Raw genomic sequence first — 23,670 nt, 5'->3', positions numbered from 1 at the left:
AATGTAATAACAAAAGTCCCTAGTAATGACAAAAATAGAAGATAATAATTTGATTAACAAAAACTACTTAGTAATTATAAAAAAGAAAAGTAATACCATTAAATAACAATCGGTATTGGTATCATTTGTAATTAAATACAAATCAATATTAAATTAAATAGCCATGAGATGGATAATCGATATCATGAACAATCAGTATAAGATAGCAATTATGCAACAATCAAATAACAATAATTCTCATTGATATTTGGTAATCAAATAACAACCTGATAATAATCAAACGATAATCCAATATTTTTAACTGAAGGTAATTTGTTGATTTGGCAAATTCAATTAAATTTGGCTGGTTAATTTGTTATTCTTGCAAATTTTGAGGTGTTAGGTCATGGATCAATTTTCGTTTCATATTTTGCAACCAGTGCAAGTGACCTTTTTTGTTTATTCTTTTCCATCTACTATATTTTTGTCCTTAGTTTGAAAAATAATATTATTCTTAAACTTCCTTCTACTTCTTGCCTTTTTCTTTAAAAAAGAAACTTGGTTTGATAATCATTTAGGTCTATAAAAATTACAATATATAAGTTTTCAACGGTTTTTTTTTTCTTTTTTGATTCTTATCCATTTTTAAGCAATGTTTTTCAAAATTTAAAACTTTAAAACTTAAGAATTTAAATGCTTTCTACCTAAACATAAATTAGATTCATGTTAGAAAAAATTTTTAGATCGTAAAAAATTAAATATGAATTCAAACATTAATTATATGATGAATATTTGAACTTTTAAATTCATGAGAGAGGATGATGTCTTTTTAATTTTTTTTTGCCTACAATAATTTTAAATACCTACATATCTTTGTCATCGTGAGATGATTAAATATGTTTAATATGCAAATTCAAACATAATTTAGCAATGCATGTTTTGATTACTATTTTTTCTTTTAGGTGGAATGTTAAATTTTCAGGAAAAAAAAAAGTTCTTTTGTAAAAAGATAAACTAAATGAAATGAAACAAAGTAGAGTGGAATGAAACAAAGACTGCAAGAAACTTGATTCTAAATCTAAAAGTTTCGAAGTTGACTGCATAGACAAAGTAATGGTAAGTGAGAATGTAAGAAATGTTGAGTTTTGCAAAAGTATCAAAAGTGTAGTTGTCAGTTCAAATATTAGAGGTGCGTTGTTAAAAAGAAAATGCAAGAAATATTGAGTCTTAGCAAAATATGAAAGGTATGCCTATGCCACATGAAATCGTTCACGGAATTGATAGAATGTTTTTGGTTTCTAATCTTCCTAATTTGACATATAAAGTTTGGCACACTTAGTTAATTTGTGTGAATAGTTTAATACTCTTATATAATAGATAATTATAATATAAATGTAACAATTTTTGACATAATGAAAATTTCAAGTTGTGGATATTAAAATTTTTTGATGTTAATTAATGTATTCCAATTTCTCTATTACTTTTGTGCTTGTTCACGAGGGCTATTCCAACGAGGACATGTTTATTTTAAAAGAATTACAATGATTAATTTTGGGTTGACTTTTTTTTTAATATGGAGAAATGTTGGAACGACACTACATTAGAGAGAGAAAGAAAAGTAGAAGAAAACATCTGGGTTGTACAAATAAAGTAGGAAACGAGGGAACGTAAAACAATTGAAGAGGAAAAATTGAACCTCAACGCTTGGAGAATTGTGGGGCTTTACGAGCTTTCTTGAGACCAGCCTTCTTTCTCTCCACAACTCTGGAGTCTCTTGTCAAAAGCCCCTCTTTCTTTAGAGGTGATCTGTGATCATCACTCACCTTTAGCAGAGCACGAGCAATGCCAAGGGAAATTGCCTGAGCCTGGCCAGACAGCCCGCCTCCTTCCGCTTTCACGAATACATCGTAGCTACTTTCATATCCTAATGTTACTAAAGGAACTTTCACATATTGAAGCCACAATGGATTTCCTTGAAGATATTCCTGCAACAAATTGTGTATTCCAATGTAGAGGTGAGTAACGGCTTAAATACTTCATACAAAACCAATTGGTTGTCATAACAAGTTGTCTTAAATAAATAAAAGAGCTACAACCTCAGTACAAATTGTGAATCGTCTACTCAACTCCAAATAGAATTTAGAAGAAGTCATTCAAGCATCAATACTAGAAAAACCTGATCTGACCGGTAATAAATTTTCATAACTCCACTTATTGTACACAACAAAAGAAAAACCTTATAAACATGTAAGGGAAAGTGGCATCCTAACAAGAAACGTAACACGTTTCTTCAATATGAGCAAAGCTTGAAAGACATATACACTCGAACAAAAGCTTTGAGGTTCAAATCCCGCCACTCCCTCTCATCGGAAGAAAGAAAGAAAAATTGTACTAAATTAACTTATTTAAAGGTGAAACAAACATCTTTAACATATTAAGGAACAAATGTAGGCATTGGTTACACCCGTACAAGACTTGATACTATGATTTTCATCTCTTTAGAACTTAAAGGAGAGAGTTGTACAACCAACAAAACAGATCTTGTTTAAGTAAGGTCGTAAGATTATGGTTGCTATCTCCAGAAACACTACGACAAATGAACACTGGCAAATGGCAACCCAAGGATTTGCAACGTGACCTAATGTTCTCAGATGTTAAAGATTTCCATATGGCACATTTTCCCTCCCACACCCACTTAGAAAGAAAGGGAGCTACTCAATCCCCGAAATAGATATGCGTTTTGGCATTATGAACCATTTCACTGGAAGCTCAAACTCAAACTTACAAGAAACACTAGATATATAGATACAGTCGCATCAGTCCTTTATCCAATTTAGCACCAACCGATGGAATCCTATGATATAAATTCACCGTATTAGATGAAGAAACAATAGCCTTAGAATCTAATTCTAGAATGCAAAGAATGTTATTCTCAAGTTCATTTCCAATTCAACATAATAAACGTCGCAGATCGATAACAGAGTCGGTGGGGAAAGATCAAAGAAAAGAATCAGTTCCATCGCATATAGAAGAGGGTAATCAGGAACATATAATAACGATTGTTGGTTTAATAAAAAAAAAAACATTTGCATTGCCATCAAACGAACCTAGTCGAATTCAGCAAAAGGAACAAAAACCCTAAATCATCGAAAGAACATCCAGTACCAAAAATTTGGAGGGGTGAAAATGAATTAAAATAAAGGAAAGTAGGCGAAGAAAGGAAAAGCTAGAGAACCTTAGCGTCGCGGTAATTGATAATAACTTTGCCAGTGCCTTCTCGAAGGACAACACGAGCTACGGCAGATTTGCGACGACCAGTACCAATAAGCGTTTGAGCGGCAAAACCACCAGGGAGGCTGGATTTGACGAAACTCTTAAGGTCGGCGGTCTCGACAGCGGCAGCGGCGGAGGCAGATACGAGAAGTGGGGAAGTAGAGGAGGAAGGGGAAATTAGAAGAGACTTTGAACGGGGAAAGGAGAGGGCAGTTGGCTTGTGTGAGACTTGGGAAGAAAAGGAGAGAGAAGAAAGAGAAAATGCAAGAGAGGATATAGAAGTAGCCATTGTCTATCCAGAATGAAGGAATTGTAACTGCACTGTATGCAAGAATGGGTGAGATGATGAAACTCGAAGGGGATAATGCGTGTGAATTTACTATATCCTCCTCTCAATTTAGAAATTGAATTTTGGGTAAACCAAATAAATTAAAATTTGAAAATTGCATTGGCTGTACTTAATATACACATTTGTTTAAATTTTGCAAATTCTCATTTTCTTTTAATACTCTCGTTGAATTTGTTATTATTATCGAACTGCCCTTTAATAATTTATTTATTTTCCTTTTTAATGCCATGATTGTTTCTTTCTTTCATTTTTTTAAGGATATAATCATTCTCTCTTACAAGAAAAATAATTTGTTTTTTCGATAACATATGTATTTTTCTCCTTTCGTAAGGCCCCAATCATCCCTTTTTATACGAAAAGAGCAATTCATTCTTCCTATCTTAATCTTGATTTTAAAATACTAATGACATATTATTTTCAATATGAAATATAATGGTTATTAATCAAAGTAATTTAACTCTATTGTGATTTTTCTCCACTTTCTTCGATGTGTATTTTGAGTTAAATTTAATTTCAAATGATTTTGTTTTATTTTTTACGTTGGTTTTGCTTTGATCTTACTTTATATTAGTTTTGTATATTAGTGTTGTGACGTGCTTGTAATATATGTATTATTTTGTTGATATACTTATTACGTGATTTTCATTTTTTTTTAATTTTATGCAGTTTATTGTAGTATTATTAAACATATGAATAATATAACTCAATGTATCATTACAAAGTATATCACCAATATATTATTTGTAATGATCCAACTATTTATACTAAGTTGAAATCATTACTAAAAATAAACAATAACAAGAGACACTTTCTTGAATAGAGGAAGACTAAATTTTCATTAAAAAACAAAATACTGAAACACTGATACATAGAAGCAGAAACGAAACTGAGTCCCCATATGACATGTCACAGATCCTTTTCTATCACTCGTCAACTTTCCTCTACCTTAACCTTTGCCTGAAATATTAAACATAAAAAGAGTGAGTATAAATATATACTCAGTAAGGGACCAACTACTAATTCCGCTAGATGTCTGTTAATTTTCCATTAGGGTTCATGTAAAGAAGTACCCCTAAACCGATGTGTTCCCGAACACTTGCAATCTAATGATTCTGTAGGAACACATCTGATCTTCGATAAACCTAAAGGAACACTTAGGACAAAACTAGTCTTCAGTGAACTCGAGGAACACCTAGGACAAAACTGATTTTTGCTGAAGTCAAAGGAAAACCTAGGAAAAATAGGTCTTCAGTGAACCCGAAGGAACACTTAAGCAATTGGGCTGTAAGTGACCCCGTCGTACCATTCATAAACATATCATGACAGACTGGTGGTCTCGTAGAACCATACAGTCATAAAAAAGGTGGTAATCCCGAGGGACACCCATATGGGTACAACCCTAAGAACACCCATCATAAACATGGAATGAATATTAATCTTAACGTCTTTAATCATGAGATTAATATACCATGCATGATCATCAACATCAACACATTATGCATCTTAGCTACATCAATGCATAATGGAAAATTACATGCAAGCTCTTAACTTCAGTTTAAATGTCTAGTAGGAGAATCTCTTACCTGAAGATTTTAGCCAAACAAAGTACTCTCTAGCTGATAGTAAAAAATCTTCAGTTAATTTAATCATAATCATAAAATGAAATTTTAGTATCTTAATTAATAAAATTAGCGATTGGCTATCATCCAAAAATTCTCCCAAATTAATTAACTTCCTAAAAACTAGGGTTGAAACCAATTCAACATTGATTGGGAAAAAACCAAGATTTAAATCTTCAAAAAGTAACTAATTGAACTTTTAAAGAAAGCCCAATTAGATATAAAATTAAGGGTGTGTTTGGTTAGAATTATGAAGTGTTTAATTTTGCAAAAAAACTATTTTAAAAAAAATTGTAGTGTTTGGCAAATTAAAATAATGCATTTTCTTGGACAAATCCTTAAAAACCACACTTTACAAAATGAGTTTGAGGGTGATTGACCGAGAAATTGAGTTTTTTTTCACCTCATATCAAAATTACAAATATACTCTCCACATTACTCCTCTTCTCTCATCTTCCTCCCCATTTTTTACCTAGCCGTCGAAAGCACCTCTTCCACCTCCTCCGTCGAAAGTGACTGAACTGCTCGAGGTTAGTATGTTATTTCGATTTGTTTTAGTTTTTAGTTTTTAGTTTTTTTTTTTTGTGTAGGATCATCTGCATCGATTTTTTTTTTATTGTTCATCTAAGTTGGAACTAGTTTCTATTTTTCAATTTGAGATTGTTCATCTGAGAGTTACTGGGATGAGAGGTTTAGGAAGGCAATAAGTAGTCCAGAAGAGCTTGAGAAGCTATTTAAATGCAATGGAGAAATGACCAATGAGTTTTATGAGAAGGAGAATATGGGGAGAAGAAGGGCAACAACCATGAAAGACGAAAGATGGAGATGAGATGGAAATGAGAGGCACTACTACAAAAACAGACTCTTTTGACGATTTTAAACTGTCAAGAATGATTATTCTTGACGGTTTTAAAATCGTCATTGAATCCAGTGTCAAGAAAGACAAAGTTCTTGACGTTGACATTTTATGACTGTCAAGTATTCAATTTTTCATGATAGTTTATAACTGTCAAGAGTATAAGTGTTAATGACAGTTTAGAATCGTCAAGAGTATAAGTGTTAATGACAATTTAAAACCGTCAAGAGTATAAGTGTTAATGACAGTTTAGAACCGTCAAGAGTATAAGTGTTAATTACAGTTTAGAACCATCAAGAATGTGAGTATGCATGACAGAAACCGTCAAGAATACGAATATTTATGACATTTTAAAACCGTCAAGAGTACATTTTTTCATGACATTTAGGAACCGTCAAGAATGTCGTTGTTTATGACATTTTAAAACTGTCAAGAAAGCTATTGTTCATGACATTTCAAAACCTTCAAGCAATTTTCCATTTTTCTAAATTGTAATTTATTTATATTTTTGTTCTTGTATTATGCTTCCATTGGTCCAACAAATTTTCCATTTTAAATACATATAAACGACAAATACTCATCAAATGACAGCTCAAAATCATCTATTCATATCATTTCCAAAACTTTGCATCATATTCATATCATTTACAAAACCAATATAAACAATTTCATTAGATTTTCAAGAATTCAACTAAACATCATCTAATTAACTAACTTAGCCCAAAAGTATATCATCTCCATATATAAAGTTTCATAATGACAACCCCCCTACATATGTACAATTCACTTATCAACAATTCACCTAAACCCTAAACCACAACAAAGTCTTAAAAGTATATCAATCAACTTCCCCCTCCATATGAACAATTCAAAAGATCAGCCACAAAAAATAGTTTCCTGCTTCAGAATCACAAATAAGTCGTAGATCATATGTACGAACCCAAAAACTTAGCCAACTCAACCCGCACCTCATCTAACTCAACCTGCGAGTATGGTTTTCGTGTATCAATCTGTAAACATGCAAAATAAATAAATTAGTATTCATGAAAATTATTATACCCACAAAAGAAATTGTTTGATATATAACATACTGAATCCAAGATGACAATGCTTCCCCTATTTATAATTTCTCTCATAAACTTTATGACATAGTATCCACACGCGGTGCTCCTGATTTGTAGTGGACTAATCCTAATTACTAGTAGTCTAAAAAATACAATGAATTTAAATATTTATATTTACCTTTACTGTTCGCCATAAAGTTTGTTTTCTGCTTTTCTTAATGTTCTTTTGCGAGTGAAATATCGTTATTGCTCTGTTTTGCCACGATAAGATTGCACATATTTTAGAATATTGTACATGCATTAGAATTAATAGCACTACATGATATATAAGATTAACTTATGTGTTGCCTACATATCTTGTAGTTGTTTTGGATGTCGTCCTTAGCGAGTCAAGGTAAAACATTGTATCCTCATACGCAATTATGGCAAGCAGTGCCCAATGACCCTAATTATACAAAAATGTAAGTACTATTTTATTGTCAATGCAACCGATAAACTAAACTGAACTTACCCAGGATTAAAAGGAGCAAGAACTACTTGGTTTTCTTTTGACACCATCAATCTACTACACAAGTTTCAAATTCGAGATTCTTATGTGTTTTTAGAAGAGATGAGGGACGGATCTACAAATACATATTGCACATTTTCTTTCGAATCAAGAATAGATGAATACAAGTACCTACAACATATATAAACTCCTAAACGAGATACATAAATTTAGATGCAAATAAATGAAATTGACTTACATCATATAAGCCACCAATGTAAACGTTTTGACTTCATTCATGTTACAAAGATCAATAATATTCACTTGAGCACTAACTCTTTCGACTAATACCAAAACTGTTAGCGGGTAGTGGAAAAGTGATGCTGGAATCTTTCTCCATTACCTTCTCAGCGTATCTGAGAATCGACTTTAACGCTAATGGCAAAGTTGATGTCGACTCACATACAACTTCTCTTTCCGTAGGCATTTTTATTAAGCCTTTCTCTTAATTCAAGAACATCCACATTCAGTAAGACGTACATATTAGACATTCCAGTTTAATAGTGGATTACGTACCTTGAAGATGTCAAACTCTAGTTTATTCATATGTACCACCTCCTTCCCTTTCTTTTCATTCTCTTTTGGTTTGTCCATCGATTTCACTTCTACTCTCTTACTCTTCTCTTCAATCCCCTCTAACATTATTGGCCTTGAACAACTCCCGTGTGTAGACAATAGTGTAAATAAGTTTGAGTGAATTTGTGCCTCTAATTCACTAACTCGCCTTCAGAGTTTTTTATTCTCAACTAGAATGTTCGCCTCATCTTTTGATGTTTTATTAACTGAATGAAAGTACGTTGTCTGAGTAACGTATCCACCAACCCCACGCATACGACCATTGTGCTCTTTTATACTCAATGCTTGGGTTAACACATCATTCGAATAGTGTCTATTCATATACGATGAATCTTTATTCATTGATATCTCACCCTAAAAAGATAGCAAAATTAATGTAAGTTATAGAAATGCTTATGTAATGGATAATTGAAATGTGTAATCTACAAGTAACGACTTACTATTTTATGGACGACTTGTTGAACGTCGTCGTTGTCGTACTGTCCTTATTTGTTAACTCGAGCTTTCTTCCACTTTTTAGCTCGATCAAGATCAACTTCATTTGAACCCTCCTTTTACATTCGAAAACATGGAGTTCAAGTGGTAAACGTATTAGCCTGTATTCCATTTTAGCTATATTGCTACTGGTTCAAGAAAAAGAATCAAAACAAGAAAAAGTAAAAAAAGAATGCAAACAGTAACAACAACTTGGTAAACAAAAACCCTTCTATGGAGACATGGTGTGTTCATAACCATTTTCAAAAACCAGCCATGTATATCTATACAAAATTTATGTATATCTATATAAAATTCACTCAAGTTCAATATATCCTCAAAGTAACAGCCTAATTAATAAAAAAAATCAAATAGAACTCCAAAACTAGTGCATAATGTGAGAAAGAATGAAGGGGAGAAGTAAAAAAGTCATCAGCTCATTGTGCTTCAAAATCTAAAGTCATTTCCTAGGATTTTAGGTTGTTAAGGTGCCAACATAAGCCAACTTTTCTTTCATTGTGCTTCAACTTTTTCGAAGATTTTTTCATTTTGATATGAGTAATGATATGACATTACAATTTAATTTCATTTGGAGGCCATGCAAAGCATTGTGACCAAGCTGTTTAGACAGTAAATGAAGATTTGAATTTTTCAGCTAAAGTTAATGGTTTAAAAGTGATCTTAAAGCTAAAACACTACTTTATACTAGGATTTAAGTTCATCGTTTTACTACTTTCTTTTAAGAATTTTGGATGTTAGGTTTTGAATTCTTTGAGTTGCTTTGCTTGGTTTGAATTTTAGGTACAAACACTACCATATGAACCATATAAAAGTGTAGAACTCATATACATAAAGTGCAGAATTTCTCCAGTGGCAGAACTAAAGTGCAGAACTCATATACATATACATAAACACATGTACTAAAGTGCATAACTCATATCAACTTCATAAACATAAATATCTAAACATTTTCAGCACAATAGCAAGCATCCTTAAACATCTAAACACCTAAAGATACTACATAAACATAAATATCTAAACATCTAACCATCTAAACATACTGCATAAACATCCTTAATAATATGCATAAAAATCCATAAAATTCTCTCACCATTTCCTCCTTAAGATTGACATGCCCTGCTCTTGAGATTCTATGATTGTATTTGTTCTTCGATTGTCTATCTTGTTACAATTGTATTTTTTCCTATATCCAAATGTATTTATTAATTAGAAAGTAGCAAATATTCTTACGAATGATTTTTATGTATAAAAGTTATTCATACCTGAAAGGTCTCAGATAACCTTGACCTTACAAACTCTTCCTAATGATTTTGCTCAATGAAAGAATACTTTTTAGGTGGAACTTGAAGCAGTTGTGGTTCATCTTTAAGCGACATGATGTATTTCATTGTTAGCCAATTCTTAAACTGACGAAACGAAATACCTGCAGTTTGGAGAACATTTTTCCTAGATCTTGGATCAATGATGAATGTAGCCTAAAATAATTAAAAGCACTTAATCAAGTGTTCGTACAGTAAGAATATTACCAATATAAGCACATTAAACTTATATATACCTCAACTGTAGTGAATATCTTATCTTTTAGTTCTGCAAGCACATTTTTCCAAGACGTATATGTGATAGGGATATGATAATGGTTTGTAGACCCTATGAAAGACTTTAACTTGGCTCCATTCTTACCAATAGGTGCCCAGTCTTCATTGTACCTCACCACCTTCTTGTCTCCCAAACTTCTAATGGGAGTTACATCAAACATAATAGTAGGTCCTCGTCGTCGCTTCAACTCTTTTGGGGTTTCATTTCTAGTACTAATCTCCAACTGTTGCATTTAACTCACCGACACCAAGTTCTTCATTAAATCGTCCATATAATATTATGCGAAGGCTATCAATCAAAATGAAGAAACAATTAGCATGATATACAAGTTTTAAACAATAAATAATGAAATGAGATAAATGAACATAATAAACTTATGGTCTAGTTGTCTGAAATTTTGAAAACACACCATTATAATATTTTGTAGGTATCCATGTGCCGTCACAATTTGATCTTACGTACGTTGAGATATTGACATCCAATTCATTGTTTAAATTGACATCTGGCATATCATTAGGTATTCCTTCACACTGTAGTATTGTATCACCAAGTTCGTTGCTCATTATATCTATCTTCAAAGTCTCTTTGTGGTGGAGTGAGTAAAACTGACCATCTAACATCACTTGGATCCTCAACATAAAACACTTGCTTTGCTTGACTTGCTAGTATAAAGGAGTCTGACTTGTGTCCTATTCTATTTAAATCAATTAAAACATAACCAAGTTCATCGATCCGAACACCACCATTATTCTGAACCCAATCGCATTTAAACACAGGAACATTAAACGTATTATAATTAAGTTCCCATATCTCTTGTATCACTCCATAGAATGACATATCTCCAATGACAGAATTTTTATCTTTAGAACTAGACACTAGCATTGTTTTTACAACTAAGTCATCTCCACTGTTTTGTACACTTCGATCCTTCTCATAAGATTTTGTGTAATAGAGACATCCGTTTATTGCATAATCATTATATGTAATAACAAAAGGAAGAGGGCCATGAGCAATCCACCTTAAGTTATCTGAAACTCTAGTATTTCCAACTTCAAGCTCGTTGATACTTACCACGAGTATTCTTATTTCAAGTTCAACACATAACATGTATAACTAAATTACAAGATTCAACATTATACCTCTTCTTGTAGCCAATGTATAAAAGTTCGATTATGTTCCTTTTGAAGCCATTTCTGATTTTTAGACTTATTCCGATATTATAGTTGCAAAGCCTTCATATGTTTTCTTTGTAGTCATCATTCAAACATTGTAATATAGTTAGATTAATTATATAAAAGTCAATGAAACAATAAAGAAAGCAATGAATAAACTGACTCCATATATGGTTGGACATCAATTCTATTTTCCAAGACATATTGATGAGCTTGATGTGGAAGTTCTTGTTCAGGTTTGAATGAAACTCCCATGGACAACGACCTATCAATGTTTGAAGTGTCTAAATGGTCTTGTGACTTGCAAGTCCCAAGCCCAGTGGGATCTACTCTAGATAAGAAATCAGAACAAAATTCAATAGCTTCTTCTATTAAATAACTTTCAGCAATACAACCTTCTGGACGATATCTATTCCTCATAGAGTTTTTAATGTTTTTCATAAATCTTTCAAAGGAATACATCCATCGAAGAAATATAGGGTCACAAAGTTTGACTTCCCTAACTATGTGTACTGTGAGATGAATCATGATTGTGAAGAATAAAGGGGGAAAATACTTTTCAAATATACACAATGTTACCACAATATCTTCTTCCAACTTGTCTAATTGTTGCGCATCTAACACCTTGTTGCATACAAAATTGAAAAAGATGCACAACCTAGTTATAGCATAACGAACATGTTTCGATAGCACCGATCTTATCGCAATGGGAAACAACTGTTGTATGAGCACATGACAATTACGAGATTTTAAACTATTAAGTTTTAAATCTGTCATTGACACAAGATTTCTAATATTGGAAGAGTAACCTTTGGGAACCTTTATTTTTTATAAAGTCTTCAAAACACATCGTTTTTCTTCCTTTTTAAGAGTATAACACGCAAGAGGAATGAATATTTTCTTCTCACTACTAATAGGGGCAAGCTCTGGTCGAAGTTTTAGATCAACTAAACCGCATCTAGCATTCAACCCATCCTTACTTTTACCAGAAATATCAAGAAGCGTACCTAAGATATTTATGCAAACATTTTTTTCAATGTGCATCACATCTAAACAATGTCTAACATGAAGATCTTTCCAGTATGGCAACTCAAAAAAGGAAGATAACCTATTCTGAGAAATCTTTTCACTTCTGTTCATCAACATCTTCTTATGGATCTTCTTTCCTCTAGGAAATTCAAGATCTTTCAATTTTAAGTACATAACCTGCCCAGAAAGTGGTTCTGGAATTGTACCAAGTTCTTTTTTTACCGTTGAATATCTTTTTTTTTCGTCGGCACGAATGATCGCATGCTTGAAATCTTCAATGTCCTAGGTATGCTATTTTCTTCCCATGTCGTAACCTTATAGAATTTTTTTTATCTCGTAACCTTATAGAATTTTTTTATCTCCACAAATTGAGCATGCCTTATACCCTTTAACACAACATCCACTGAGGTTACCATATGCAGAAAAATCATTGATTGTTCACAACAAAACTGACCTTAAGTTAAATACTTCTTCTCAACAAGGATCATAACATTCAACATTATTTTCCCATAAAAGTTTTAAGTCTTCCATTAGTGGTGCTAAGTATATGCCTATATCATCCCTTGATTGTTTTGGCCCTGAAATTAGCATTGATAGCATCATGTACTTTCTTTTCATACATAACCATGGTGGAAGATTATAAATAACCATCACTACCGACCAACAACTATATTTAGAACTCATGTCACCATGAGAATTTACTCCATCGGCTGACAATGCTAAACGGAGATTTCTAGGTTCAGAACCAAAATCTGGCCATTTAGGGGGCGTTTGGGGCGTGGAGTGAGTTATTATAATTTGTGGGTTATTATAGTCTGTGTTTGGGGTGTAGATTATTATAGTCTGAGTTATTATAATCTGTGTTTGTGGTGCTGATTATTATAGTCTGTGTTATTATAATATGTGTTTGGGGTGTAGATTATTATAGTCTGGGAATATCAAAAGTGTTTTTTTCACTTTTTTTTTTTGTAATACACATTTTATTTCAAAATTATTTTATTCAATCTCGTTAATTATGTAGTTCGTTAAATAAATTTAACTATAATCTCTATAATGTAATTTTTTCATTAGTTAATTATGTAGTGTTCACCATAATTAATTGTAGACAATCGAAATTACATATTTAGTAAACATCACAAGAATGACATAAATTAAGAGTGTTTCTAGTGCATACATTTCACAACACGTTAGCAGTTTAGAACAAATAACAAAATAATTTCAAGCGATGATAGTAATTAGAAGAGTATTAAGGCAACAAAGTTTATGGGCTAAATCCATTGATATATAGAAAGAATTAACAAAGCAAGATTGCCTTTTGAAAAAACGAACATATGAAATTGAGTCTTTTCTTTTTTATTTTTTCTTTTCTCTTTCAAATAACTTTTTAAGTCGGGTTGACTTATACAAGTTTAGGGAATGATGTAAGTTTAAACAAATGGTTATTAAAAATGAATGACCGATATGAAATATAACCTAGCAGAGAAGTTGCTAGTCAATTCCATTTACCTAAAATATTGCATCCAACAAAAAATTTGCTTTTAGGAAAAAGTTTAATTATTAATTCTTCATTTTCATTATTTAATTACTAGTATTTTTCGTTAATTTGTGTTTTTTTTTCAAAAATGATTTTTAAAGCAAGTTATAAGTTTGTTAATTTTGTAAATTTTTTTTTAAAAATTTAAAAAATTATATAAGTTTTTGCATGATTTTAACCACTATATACCGACATTTTTTTCTAAATGCATTTGTCATACTATCATTGATTCTTTATTTTTCCTAAGTATGATACAAATTTATTCTTTTTATAATAGAAATTTTTTTCTCTTTTATCATGCTATCATTCTTTTGATAACACAAATTGTCTTTAAAAAAATGCATTATGATGCATATCTTTTCTTCTTTAGATTTATTATACAAATTTGGTTATTCAAATTTTGTTTTATGCTAAATCTTTTCATAAAATAGATTTTTAATGAAAAAAAGTGGAATCATATTTTTTCTAAAAATTATTCCTTTGATTTATTTAGAAATAAAAGCTCAAAAAAAAAAAAAAAAAACGATTCAATGAAATTACATGTATAATTTCATTTTACCCCACCTAATTACCAATATTTATTTTTATTATGTTTATTTATTTCTATAGCAAACATTGTCAAAAGTTATTGATTGTCTTATTTATTTTTTTCTTTTTGAAAACTTGAAATAAATTGATAAAACTATGAATTACTATTTTTCTTAAGTTTAACACAATTGATTTTTTTGTATTATGTTTATGCATTAACCGTTTAACATAATTTTTAAATTTTTGCAAGAAAATTTTTTCTAAGATATTTTTCCAAGTTAATTTTTCATAAGTAATTTTTTCTACGTTATTTTTGCAAATATATTTTTCGTAATTTATTTTTCCCAACAGGCCATATTCCTAAGTTATTGTTGCGAAGTAGATTTTTTCTAATTTATTTTTTCTAACAAAATTCATTAGATGAATCTTTTTGTGGCGTAATTAAAATTTGTGAAATATATAATAACCCTTGGAGGAGTGAGGGATAGTGATAAAAGGAGAAATGGGGGAGTGAGAAATAGTGTGAGAGAAGAAAATGGAGGAGTAGAGAATAGTGGCAGAAGAGAAATAAGGGAATGAGTATAATAATCCTAATCCTAATCCTCGGGTTATAATAACCCTAGGGACAAACATAGAGTGGGCTAAAATAGCCCACTCCACTCCTTCATAGTCTGAGGGCCAAACGCCCCCTTAAAGTCTACTAACTTCCATTCTGGAGAGTCTGCTGGATGTCGTAACTTACCATCATGAATTCTTTCACTAGCATACCAAGTCAGGTTTCCAGCACATTCAATACTTCTAAATATTCTTTTGAATCGTGGAATGGGTGAGAAATACCGTATCACTTTTGAGGAAATTTGCTTTCTCTCTTCATTTCTATCCTTAATGTTTTTTCACCTCGATTGACCACATTCAGTTGCATTAGCAAATTCTTTCCTATAAAGACAACAATTATTAGGTAGTTGGCAGAATTTCCTTCAAAGTTTTAATTAATTCTGAAAAACTGGTATCACTCCATTCATACCTAACTTTTAAATTATACAATTTAACTAGAGTAGACAACTTGGTGTACTTTTTGCATCCTTCGTACAATCGTTTTTCAGCATTAATAAGCAACTTCTCAAATCCATTTGGGTCTTTTGAATACTCCTCGTGAGCAACTTCAATAATTTCTTTTACACTTCCCACATCATTCTCTTCACATGTATGTGTGTTAAACTTTGAAGATTCTCCATAGAAAGATGAGTTAGGAAGTTCTTCACCATGCAAAAACTAAATTTTATAACTTTCATCAATACCATTAACATATAAATGATCTCTAAAACCATTTCTACTATGCTTTTCACAATTCCCACATTTCAAACAAGGACAACGAATGTAGGAGGTACTTGTATTCGAAAATTCAAATTTGATGAAATTTTCCACAATCAACTCATATTGTTTGGATAATCTATTTTTGTGCATCCATGATTTATCCATAATTGTAAATCTATTGACAAATAAAGTAAATTAAATTAGTTGAAAAATTCTTGTTGAGATAATTAAAAGAGAAAACAAATATAGAGATCGAACAACATTCGCTTAATAAGACTAAAACAAACCATAGTTCCTAAACTATCGTGACAATATATAAATTTTGTTCTTTAACTATTACTTTGTAATTTGTTTTTCCTATGTAAATAATCTATATACATAACTGTGGTAACAAAAAAGGTTAATTAATAGGAATAATGGGTACAAACACAACTAATTCACAAGGATGAACAAACTAATTCTACCATTTAATTTGCTTAGTTTAGACAGAACAAGACTTTTCTCAAAGGACAACCGTCTTTCCTTTTTATATTTGGATGTCAAGAAGACTTGAAGAATATTAAATCTTAAAATAGGTAAATGTCATGGCTTGAAATCATTTATTTATTATTTTCATGTCCTTCATCGACAACTAGGCCAACTCCCAAATTTATCTCTAATCCTAAGTTGTATAAGCAAAAAGAATACCACAAAATAGTGATCATGAGTAATGACAATTACGAGCACCCATATGAAGGACTCTATATCTCAGGAAAGGTATGGATGACAATACAAGTATCCTATTGAGGATAAAGTCAAATCAACCATAATGTTCACCTAACAGATAAAGAATACTTCAACAGTTCCTTTCCTAACATATACACCAAGATTAATAATTCAAACACTTTACCTGGGAAAAAACTTAAGTAAATCTAAGACATGTATCTAAGGAAGAAATAAATTAAATTCATATTACGATTCTATCAAGCCTTAATTGGTATTGGTCCTGACAATGATCTGGTAGGAACTACTGAGGTATTCTTTATTGACTTCACAGAGAATGCTAGTAAGCAAATTACAAAAACACTTCCACTCTATAAAGAAACTCATTACAAATATTAAAACTTCCTTATCCTCTTCTGACCTTTCCCAATATTTAGACGGTTGTCCTAAACTAAGTAAGTTTGCACATATTTAATTTATTTCAAACACATAAGTGTAATGAAATATTATTTATTTATAATTTCTTTAGAAATTCTATATTAGTGCAACTAAGTTTTACCTTTGTATTAGAAACAATGAGATAAATATCTTGATTAAGTGTGTTGTACATTTAAATATGCAGCCTAGAGCCAACACATTGAAGCAAAGCAAATGTACATCATTCTTCTTAAGCAGGGTATAAATCAAATTAAAACTTAAATGCACAACTTATATATATATGATAAATTACTATAATTCGACAACGTTCGGTAGGTAGCTACAACGTTTGGTGTTCCAATGGTAGCAGGTTCGTCAGCTTTCTTCGACGTTCTTTAGCATAGGGGGTTCTTCAGCGCAAACGACATTGGGTAAGCTTTTCAGGTGGGAGTATGGCAGCACAAGGGGTCGTGGGTTGTGAAGATTCGACGGATTCGGTCATGAGTTGTGGGTTGTGAAGACTTTGTTGTGGTTTTGAAATTTTAGCATATTCGATGACATTCCAAAAGTAGCAGATTTGACGGTGTTCTTCGATCTTCTTCAGCGCAGGCGTTGGGTCAACTGCGAGAGATGAGAGTGTGGCGGTGACGGGGTCGTGGGTTGTGAAGAAAGGGAAATTGGGGTTTAGGTTTTTTTTTTAAAAAAAGAAATTAAGTTTTTATTTTTTTCAATTATTTAGTCATTCTTGACATTTTTGAAACGTCAAAGAAAATTATCTTACTTGACGTTTTAAAAATGTCAAGAAATTTTAAAAATTACTCCCCTTTGCCTTTTCATAAAAATTCTTGACATTTTAAAACATCAGGAATTTAATCGATATTACTTGACGTTTTTAAAACGTCAAGGATAACTACATATCATTTTACGTTTAAAAAATGTCAAGAATGTTGAATTTATAAAAATTCTTGACGTTTTAAAAACGTCAAGAATTTAGTAGATAATACTTGACGGTTTAAAATCGTCAAGAAAGCTGAAAATTGACTACCCTCCGCCTTTTCATAAAAATTCTTGACGATTTTTTTCAAAAACCGTCAAGAAAGACTTTTTTTCTGGTAGTGAGGGAAGAGACCAAAAGTGAAAGCAAAAGAATGGGAGTATATTGGATATGGGCCATGGAGGAAGAAGATAAAGAAGAGTGAAATTCCTCCGGAATTGTTCTTGAGATCTACGATAAGGCCTTTCCCTTGTAGGAATCTTGGGAAGGAAATTGTATTAACAAGGCATACTATTTTAGATGGTGAAATTGGGGTATGATCTTATCATTATTTTATAGTATTATTTTCAAATTAGAATACATAAATTAAAAATCATTTTCATTGTTATTAGGCTTCTAAGTTAAAAGTATTTCTTAGTTGTTATGGGAAAAAATAGTGATTTGGTTAGGAAGGAGATTTATGTTATATAAAAAAGATAGTAGTACATTGCACTTTTAGCAATACATGGCACTTTTTAAACTTAAGTTTGATTATTTGGGATCAAGATTCTCTTTTTAATAGGAAAAAAAGTCTGCCTTATAATTAACTCAAAACTTTTAAACTAACAGTCAATGGAAGATAAATCTCATATTTTCTTTTTTGATTATTTTTGTTCAATTGTTGGGTCAAGCTTCTTGGGTGCTCTAGTATGAACTGACACTACTCAGAGGAATAGAAAATAAGTTGTATAACAGCTTCTTTGTGGCCAAAATTAAAGAGATAAGTCCTTTAGCTTCTTTGTGTTGATAGGTATAGTGTTTTGTAGATCTACTTGTTTATTTGATTGTTGTAATGTTGATAATCCTTTGTTGCCTATCAATGTTTGTTTAATTTGTGATAGAGTTTTGGTTTAAGATGGGTTGTGATTTGATTATAGGAGAATTTCATATATATTTCGACTCCATTGTCCCATTCTTTATTATTCTTTTGATCGTGTTCAAACTTGTTTTCTTTTATATATTTTTTTCTTCTTCTGTATTTCTATTTTGTTGGCTTCAGTTCCCAAATCTCTTTTCATCTCTTTTTTCCAAGTGCTCATTGTCCCTCTTCAATTTTTCCTCTTCTTTTTTATTATTTTTCTTTCCAGGTAGTTCCATCCCTTTTTCTGTAGCATATTCTTTTTCTTTCTTACTTTTTTTTTTTTTGGAATCAAAAGTCACTGCATAGACCCACTCGTCGAGATAAGCTTCGACTATCGTGTAACTGATGAGTAGTTGAGAAGTACTTGTTGCAATTAGTTTTTAAAATGAAATTAGTTTTTAATGGCCGTGTGTTCTCTGCTTTATTTCTATTAGATAGAAAATCATGTTACTTAACCCACCTTTTTGTTTCAATAGATGTCCATAAATATAACTACAAATAGAGATGAAAAAGAAAAATAATTAAGGCAATTTGAGATGATACTACAATCGATGCATTTATCCATGCTTGTGTTGATAAAACTTTGAAAGGAAATTGGTCAAATGGACATTTAAGTAAAGAAAGATGGAAAAATGTTATTAGAATAATTAGAGAGAAAATTGGAAGAAATTATGATCAAAGACAAATGAAAAATAAATTGGTTGTATTAAAAAATGATTAGCAGATATGGACAGACTTGGTTGGAAACAACGCAGGCTTGGGTTGGGATTCACTAAGACAAACTATTGATGCACCAACCCAGTGGTGGGAAGAGAATTTAAAGGTATATCATTTATTCATATAGTTTATTTATTAGAAAAAAATTATAATTAAATACTTCTTAAATCAATATCTTGTAGGTTATGCCTGAGACAGCAAAATTTCGAGCAAAGGGGTTACAAAATGCAGACCAATTAGATATTCTTTTTAAAGATATTGAAGTTACGGAAGATGGAGCATGGGCTCCATCTCAAGGATTTGTACCTCAAAGTACTGAAGGCAATTCATCTAGATATGTAGGAGAAAATGATGATACATATAAGGATATGGAGCATAATAATACGGAATATTCGATACATACTGTTGAGGATTACACTCAAGGGAAAGGAAAGAAAAGAAAAAGAATAGGATCAAAAGGTAATGTTGCAAATAAACTTTGTAATCAGTTGGAACGTGTGTGTGGATCAATAGATAATAGGAGAAGAGATCTTCCAGGTTGTAGTATTTTTGAAGTGATGAATGTTTTATGGGACATACATGAACTTATAAAAGGTGATGAACTTTTCATGAAAGCTGCAGATATCTTTACAAAAATGGAAAATAGAGAAATATTTGTAGCGCTACAAGAACCTGAGATTCAAGTTGCATGGTTGAAGCAAAAGAAAGTTTGACGACCTTAGGTTATAGAAAATGTTTGCTTGTAGACAACTACCATTTTGGAGTGTTATTTTTGTTATGAATGTTTTATCGTTATGTTTTTCATGAATGTTTTTAAATTCCTTTAGTGTTAGATGTTATTTGTCATATGGCTATAGATGTAATTAAGCCTACATATCCACAATTTAAAACTACTTCTGATAAGATTAAACAAGATACTAGATATTGGCCGTATTTCAAAGATTGAAAGAACGTTTGGTGTTTGGAAGAATAGATAGAGAATTGTTTGGCAAATGCATACTTTTCCATTTGACAAACAAGTAAAAATTGTTGTTGCTTCAATGGCTCTTCATAACTTTATAAGGGTTCATTCAAAAACAAATTTTGAGTTAAAGCCTTATGACGACGACAGGATGCTACTACCATCAAATGATGAAATAAATTACGAGGACGTCAATAAAGAGCATAGAGGTTCAGTTCGTGAAATGGAGATGAATGAAGAACGTGATCGAATTGCACGACTTCTCATGTCTAGCTGATATTATATTATTTAAGAAAAATTATTATTATTATTATCTTTTGTTGTTAGAGATCAATTATAGTTTTTATGATTATGAATTTAAGTATCAAGATTCTTCTACCTCTAAAATAAAATTATCTAAAAGATTTAATACGAAAAAAATAATGCTTGGTTTTAACTTTACTAATTTCAAAATATTAAAACAGTTAGTTTCAAGATAACGTGTAATTAATTTCAAAGAATATTTCTTTTTAAAAAATCAAAGTATATGTATTTCTTTATGAAATTAGGTAATAGCATTTAGTAGTCCTTTATGGTAATTTGAGTTAAGTATAAACATTTTTGTTATATTACAAACCAAACAAAATTCACCTATAAATATTTATAAAAAAATCTAACCAAATATGTAAGTATTTAAAATTTAAACTCATTTTCAAGAAAGTGTTTAAAAGGAAATGTATTCTTGAAAAACATTTTCTTAAAAATACAAACCAAACGCACCCTAAATTAACAAATCATTAATTTAATTTCCTTAGCTTACTAATATTACTCAAATGAAGGTTGAAAAATTCTCTTATGCTTGAGAAAAATTTATCACTTTAAACCTTCAAGTTTTGCCAAAAGATCAATCATAACTAAATTGGTGAGGCGGTGGCGGCAGACGGTTATCTTAGTGAAAAAATATTAAAAAACTATTTCTTTTTCCTTCCAACTTAAGCATTCTAATTCTATTTATAAACCCAAATAAAAACAATAATATTTATTATTATTATTATTTTAATATACATATATTTTTATTTCCATTATCTTTCCTCAATAAATTTCTTAAATACACAAAATCTTAGGCATTTATAATCATTAATAATAATAATATTTCTTTATTATTATTATTATTCTCTCACCAAAATAAATACATACATACATACATTTAAATCATCATTCTCTCCTCTAAATAAATATATCATCTTTTTTCATCCCAAACCACAATTTCTCTCCTCATAGATTATCTTATGTTTCAAACAAATATATTTATATTCCGTCATATAATTAACTTCATTTTTCCATATTAATTGTTTACACAAAACCAAATAATTAATATCATATTCCACCAAAAAATTCGAATTATTAATTAAATATATATATATCCACATATATACTCAATTAAATCCAATTCTACCAAAACCAACTTTTTACTTTAATCATCTCAAATTAATTTAAGTCATAAATTATTTTAATCAACCAAATCTTCTCCGATAAATTAATTATTTTAAAATATCATAAATTTCAGCATGAATTATCTTAAATCATTAAAATTTTGGCTCCAATCCTTAATATAACAGAAAAATAATTTAACATAATTAATAAAACTCTTTAAAGATTATAAAAACTCTTCAAAGATTTGAGAGGTTACAAGTTCATTAAATATTCATCCAACAAAAATTTAATTAATTCCAATTTCCACAAAATCAAATAATTCTCAATAAATAAATTCGAAATAACGTCCAATAAATTAAATCTAATTAAACAAAACTAAGATAATTAATTTCAAAATAATTAATTTTGAGGCATTGCATTATTGAAATATATCAGCATATTAGTAAAGTAAATCATTATTACGTATATCAATTAAGTTTGCAGTACATTAGATGTATCAAACATATCACGTATATCAAGTGTATAAAGTGTATCAAATTTATTGAGTGTACCAATGAAGCATAACAAGTTTATTAGTTGTGCATCAAGTGTATTAAACTTATCAATAAACCATTCAAGTGTATCAAGACTGAAAGGGTATAAAAAAAAATCAAGTGTAACAAGGAAAATTAGATGTTTTAGGGTATATTAGAGGGTTCATCAAGTGTAACAATGTTTAAAGGTTATCCAGAAACATCAAATAAATATCAAGTGTATCAAAAAGTATCACGGTATCAATGTCCAAAAGTTATCCAGAAGCATCAAATGAATATCAAGTGTATTAAGGGATATGATATCAGATGTATCAAGTGTGTATCAGTAATAAAGGTATTTATGACATTTTATATATTTTATACGTGGACAAACCTTTATTTTTACTATTTTTAGAAATAATAATAAATATGTATGTTATGAACTTAATTATTATAATTTGTTTGACCATTCTTTGCAAGTACCAGTATAACTCAATCTCAAGTCTCGGCTTTCACCCCTTTCTTTTTTAGTTTCTCGACACTTGAGATTAATTAAATATTTAAAACCAACAAAACCAACTTTTCCTATCCAAATTAATAATAAAATAAAATAAAATTTAAACATTTGGAGCAACATTAGTGGTGAACTAAATTAACTAACAAAACACTGCTCCATCAAATACTGTTCTAAGCTCTTGAATTCTAATGGTCATATCATATTAGATTTGCTTGATTAGTTCCGTCCAAGCATACGTCTTTCTCTTTGATTTTCATTGTCATTTGAATTATCTGAATAAGAAAAAATACATGCCGAGAGGTTCAACTTTTTATTACAACTCTCTTTGTGAGTTGCAAAATTGTAATTCAATCAAGAGAGTTTCTACATCACAATTATTCTTTTCGATTAGGCTAGAAGAAGACACATGTTTGTCTTTTGTTCTTCGCTTGGTTTTGCTTCTCCTTTGTTGTTGTTGTTATTATTATTATTATTATTATTATTATTATTATTATTATATCCATATATATAAACACCCATACAATTTACAATCACGATTTTCATTAACATTCACCCAAAAAAAAAAAAAAAAAAAAAAAAAAAAAAAGAAAAAGAAAAACAAAAGG

General features: G+C 30.4%; 2 protein-coding genes across 2 annotated transcripts; one reads left to right on the top strand and one right to left on the bottom strand.

Annotated features, from left to right (window-relative positions):
- Positions 1-1,521: 1,521 nt before the first annotated feature.
- On the bottom strand, positions 1,522-3,678 carry LOC103503984 (30S ribosomal protein S9, chloroplastic). The gene is made up of 2 exons (XM_008468403.3): positions 3,215-3,678; positions 1,522-1,964 (listed from the first exon to the last, which is right to left on the bottom strand). Exons 1-2 carry the CDS (start codon positions 3,539-3,541, stop codon positions 1,677-1,679), a joined length of 615 nt encoding a protein of 204 aa, XP_008466625.1. The 5' UTR covers positions 3,542-3,678; the 3' UTR covers positions 1,522-1,676.
- Positions 3,679-19,847: 16,169 nt separating this feature from the next.
- On the top strand, positions 19,848-20,375 carry LOC103504039 (L10-interacting MYB domain-containing protein-like). Its single transcript, XM_008468466.3, has one exon. It carries the CDS (start codon positions 19,848-19,850, stop codon positions 20,373-20,375), a length of 528 nt encoding a protein of 175 aa, XP_008466688.3.
- Positions 20,376-23,670: the final 3,295 nt, after the last annotated feature.

Source organism: Cucumis melo, chromosome 4 (genome assembly GCF_025177605.1).
Source record: "Cucumis melo cultivar AY chromosome 4, USDA_Cmelo_AY_1.0, whole genome shotgun sequence".
Lineage (NCBI taxonomy): Eukaryota > Viridiplantae > Streptophyta > Magnoliopsida > Cucurbitales > Cucurbitaceae > Cucumis > Cucumis melo.
The sequence above is the reverse complement of the archived record's forward strand: the minus strand, read 5'-3'. Positions and strand labels throughout refer to the sequence as shown.